At 61.0% G+C, this 4,612-nt stretch overlaps 1 protein-coding gene across 2 annotated transcripts in view; it reads left to right on the top strand.

Moving 5' to 3' along the window:
• The first annotated feature begins 1,345 nt into the window (after positions 1-1,345).
• Positions 1,346-4,612, top strand: part of SCN2B (sodium voltage-gated channel beta subunit 2) — a 3,572-nt gene continuing 305 nt past the window's right edge. The window contains exons 1-4 of one of the 2 annotated variants that reach the window (XM_010162784.2): positions 1,406-1,531; positions 3,682-3,688; positions 3,929-4,079; positions 4,294-4,504. In XM_010162784.2, coding sequence (XP_010161086.1) covers positions 1,462-1,531; positions 3,682-3,688; positions 3,929-4,079; positions 4,294-4,504 — 439 coding nt within the window. In that variant the 5' untranslated portion in view covers positions 1,406-1,461. Of the gene's footprint in view, positions 1,532-3,681; positions 3,689-3,912; positions 4,080-4,293; positions 4,505-4,612 lie in introns of both variants that reach the window. The other variant, XM_010162783.1, reaches the window with a different exon arrangement.

Genomic DNA, 4,612 nt, shown 5'->3' with positions numbered 1-4,612 from the left:
ACACCCTACTCTGTTTTTCCGGAGGAAGCCTGGTAGCGGGGTTGCAGGAGGAACTGACACCCAGGGCTGCTTTTGGGGGGCCGGGGGCTTATCTGCGACCAGGGTCCCACTGCAGCCGAGCAGAGCGGGCTCTGCCTGCCCAGCTGGGCTGGGAAACCGTGCCGTGCTGTGCGGGTTTCCTCTGTTCACTCTGGTGATGCCCTTCCCTCCCAGCTGCCCCTGAAGCTGGTCAGGTAGCTGAGCACCTCTGCGTCCCTCCTGCCTCGCCATTGTCCCCTTCCTTCCTCCCTCCCCAGGGCTCTGCTGTGCAGGAACTGGGGTGTGCTCTGGTCCCAGGGCAGCCCTTGCCTTTTTCCTCGCTGATGCTGCCACAGCAAATCCCACCCCCCTGCATCCCGGGGCATGAGAATGAGGTGGCTGAGCAGCTGCTGTCCCTGGCTTGCTGGTCTCCATGAGGTCACATCATCTCCCTCCTGGACCCTGCTCTGCAGCCTGAATCCAGGCTTGGAGCTTCCTTGACTGGTGGTGTGAAGAGGACCAAAGACCTCCAGCCCTGTTACTGCTGGGCAGAGCCTTCCCATCCCGAGGGTGGATGAGGAGAAGGGTGTTGCCTTGGGATAGTGTGCTGCTGGGGAAAAGGGAAGGTGCTGGCAGAGTTTATCACCTGTGGGAAGTGAGGGAGCTGCCCTTTTGTCAGTGTGAGAGCAGGTGGGTGCACCAGGAGCACTTCTACCTGCTCCCATGGCCAAAGCTGTGCCTCTGCCTCGGTGTGTTGGCTGCCTCCCTGGGACCCTTTTCTCTTCCCAGGCTAGATCAGTCCCTCTACTCTCTGCCTGGCTTCAGGAGGACATTTCTGATGTTCCTGGGCCCAGCTGGGCTCTCGAGGGTGGGAACTGCTGCTGTGAATGGTGTGAGCAGGGCTGGTCACCAGTCTCCAGTGGGGCAGAGGTGACATACCTGCATGGCCTCACTGAAATCAGGGGGCTGCAGGGGCCCGTGGGAGCCCTCAGGGTCAGCCCTGTGCTGGGGGGCACTGGTCCTGTCTCTGGGCTCCTGGTGTCCCTAGGGGAAAAGGAATCCCAAGTGCTGCTTGCTCCATGAGCAAGTTTGCAGGGCTGGAGGGAATCCCAGCAGAAACCAGGTCCTCGGCTGCCCTGGGCTCAGCAGGCTGCAGGAGATGCTCCGTGACACAGCCCAGGACCAGACCTGGGAGCACGGAGAGGGAGCGCCGGGAGCCTTCGCCTTCTGTTCCGGGGAAAATTTTTTCTGCCCTCCCACTTCCTCCGCTGAGATCCACCAACCATAGCATTTACGGGCTTTTTGGCTCCAGCCATATTGGGCTCTGGAAATAAACCGCTCCAATGTTGTATGTCACCTGCACATAACCCGGGCGTTCGAAAAACCCCAACTACCACCACCACACCAACACCAGGTCCTCTCCACACACACACCTCCTCCAAAATGAGCCTGGAAGCCTGGCTCCCGCAGCCCACCCTGCTCCTCACTGGCCTCAGCTTGCTGCTCTCGCTGGGTAAGTGTCACCTGGACCCTTTGCATGTGCTCGGCTGCCCAGGGGAGAGTGGTCAGGCTGGGCAGAAACTGGCCAGCAGCCCCCTCCCCACATCCCAGCCCGAGAGCCCCTCCTGACCCTGGGGAAGCAGTGAGCCGGCCAGGGATGCTGTGCCGCAGGGACAGGGATGCTGTGCTGCAGGGATAGGGATGCTCCCAAACACGCCCTGCTGAAATCCACCAGCCAGGGTGACCTGCTCTGAGGCAGGATGGGGGGTACGTTCCCACTGCATCTTCTCTTTAAAAAGCCTGGCTTCCTGCTTGCTGGAGGTTTTGTCAAAGCCAAGGCTGTTTGCCTGCCAGGCAGGGTTGCAGGCGGCAGCGGGGAGAGGGGACAGTTCTGGCTCTGCGTTGCCGGGAAGGTGGTGGCCGGTGGGCTGCGGGTACCTTGCGACTGTCCTTTGCTTTGTGGCTGGGGGGGGGTTTTTTTTTGGGTGGCAAGCTGGGGGCTGGTGGTGGTGCAAGGGGTGCGGGGGAATCGTGGTCTCTGCGTTTCTGCCCTGCCCTGGAGCCAGCAGCGTGTATCAGCAGGTTTGGGTCCGTATTGATCGGGAGCAGGAACGCATCACCTCTTGGAAGTGCTGTTCACACTGTCCTGGAGCTCCTGGTGGGCTGCCTTTGCTTTAGCAGAGAGGCCAGGAAGGGGAGGATAAAAGCCCAGCGAGGTCTGCTGTAGAGCCTGCGTGTAATTTTACCTCCCGAGCTCTGGGTGCAGGGTGTAGCGTGACAGTGTTGCAGAGTGTGCGCAGCACCAAAGGATGCAGCCTGGTTGGTCGGTCCCAGGTATTTTAGCTGTTTCTTTCCCCACCTCTGTTGTCCCCCCTGTGAGGACCCTCTGGCTGCGATATGGTCCCACTGTACCAGGTGGTACCTAAGGGGGGTGGGCTGCGATGCGGCAGCAAGGCTGGTTCACCCCCTCAGACCTGGACATCCTTCCTTGGGTGCTGTGGCTCATCCCCACGCACCAGCTGTCCCCATCTCTGTGGCTCCCAGCACCTCGTGGGGAGCCCTCACTGTGGCTGCCAGTGCAAGCAGGGAACTGTCTCCAGGGGCTTGGCCATACCTGGAGGTCACCCCTCTGCCACCACAGACCTGGCTTCAGGAGCCTGGTTCACACCTCGCAGCAAGACCTGTGGCTTGAAGCAGCAACTTGGAAAAGCCTCTTTTCCCTGGCTGCAGAGCCTGGCCCCTCTCCTGCCCTGCTTGCAGACGGAGCGGATTAGCCCGCGGAGCAGCCTTGACATGCATCCAGCCTGGCCACAGGGCTGGAGTCAGGACCACCTCAGGAAGAAGACTTGAGAGCAAAGAGCAGCAGCCAAAGGGGAGAGGTGAGGTGATGGGAAAAGCACCTGCGGCCAGGGTCATTGTCCCAGCCCTGTGGGATGCCACAGACCCCTCTGCAGCCTCGTCCCAGCAGTCCTTCCAGGCTCTCCTCCCTGTGCTTCTCGGGGCTTACCCTTAGAGTTTGCACAGGATGGCTCTGCAGGAGCCTGTCTCGGCGTGCACAGCCTCTAGAAGGTGCTGGCTGCCGGCGCTGGGTTTTGGGGGCTGCTGGGGGCGGCCAGCAGACTAGGGGAGCTGCAGAAAAAGAAGTCTGGGCAGGGCACAGACACCCTGCCGCTGCCCGTGGCCCAGGTGAGCCATCCTGCCATGCGAGCTGCACCAGATAATGTCCCTGTTTCTCTGCCACGGCAAGGCCAGGGTGCAGGGACTGGCCTTGTTCCCCCCCTAGGAGTGACTGAGATCTTGACCTCATCATCCCCAGCTGGAGAATCCTTCTGTGAACTGGGGAGGGGGAGCATCTGCATTCCCCCTGCAGCCCCCGGGGGCTGGCCCTGGCAGATCCCAGCCCTGGCTGCTGTAGTACACCCTGCTGGGAATGAAATCTGATGAGCACAGCCATAAATTTCTGCGCGGACGTGGCACTGAGCCCTGCGTGCTGATGCTGCATTCAGCCCTTTGCATAGCTTCTGCAGCAGGAAAGCCTCGTGCAAGTGGCAAGGAGCAGAGCTTGCCTGGAGTCAGCAGAACTTAGCACCGGGCACGATCAGGCTGGGCATGGCAGAGAGGGGTCATCAGCCCTGGCAGAGCAGGGATAAGGGATGGTGCCAGGGCTGGGGCTGCTCCCTCTTGTCCTGTCACTGCCAGGCAGGGAAGCCCTGGTCCTGGCTGGCTGCAGCGTGGTCTGTGTGGGGATGTCCCTGCAAGGCAATCCCAGCCCCGGGGTGGGCTCTGTGCAGCCAGCTGGTGTGCAGGGTGGGATGGGGAGAGGGCTCAGCCAGTGGGGTAGATGCTTGTCCCCCTTTCTAACGCATTTGTTCTTGCTCTCTGTGTTTGTGGCAGCGCCCACGGGATTGAGCATGGAGGTCATGGCTCCCACCATCATCCATGCTTTGAATGGCTCCTCCGTGAAGCTCTCCTGCACCTTCAACTCCTGCTACAAGGTGGAGAACAAGCAGTTCTCCCTCAACTGGACATACCAGGAGTGCGGGAACTGCTCTGAGGAGCTGGTGAGTCTCAGGGAGACCCTGTCCCTGGTCACTGCGGTGGCCAGAGCTGAGCAGGGACTGTGCTGCTCATGGAGCTGAGCGGGTGGTGAGTGTGCAGTGTGGGCATGTGCCTGGGCAGGACATGCTGGGGAGGGGGATGCCTGGCTGGGGAAGGCGAGTACATGGGGTGCCTGATGTTGTCTCACTCACCTCCTCTCCCGCATGGGCTGCACAGTTCCTGCAGTTCCGGACGAAGATCATGAACAAGCAGCTGGATCGCTTTGGGAACCGGGTGGAGTTCACCGGGAATCCCACCAAGTATGATGTGTCCTTCACCCTCAAAAACGTGCAGCTGGAGGACGAGGGGACCTACAATTGCTATGTCTTGAACCCCCCGGACCGGCAGCGGGGCCATGCCAGCATCAACCTGAAGGTGCTCACCAAAGGTAAGTGGTGGAGCAGTCCCCCTCTGCTGCCAGGCACCCATGGGTGCTAGGCTGGCTCTCTGCCATGCCTTCACCCTGCATTGCATGTGCTGGGTTTGCTCTCTGGTG

This window comes from Antrostomus carolinensis, unplaced genomic scaffold (assembly GCF_000700745.2).
Source record: "Antrostomus carolinensis isolate BGI_N321 unplaced genomic scaffold, ASM70074v2 scaffold28422, whole genome shotgun sequence".
Taxonomy (NCBI): Eukaryota; Metazoa; Chordata; class Aves; order Caprimulgiformes; family Caprimulgidae; genus Antrostomus; species Antrostomus carolinensis.
This window is presented reverse-complemented; position numbering and strand designations above follow the sequence as displayed.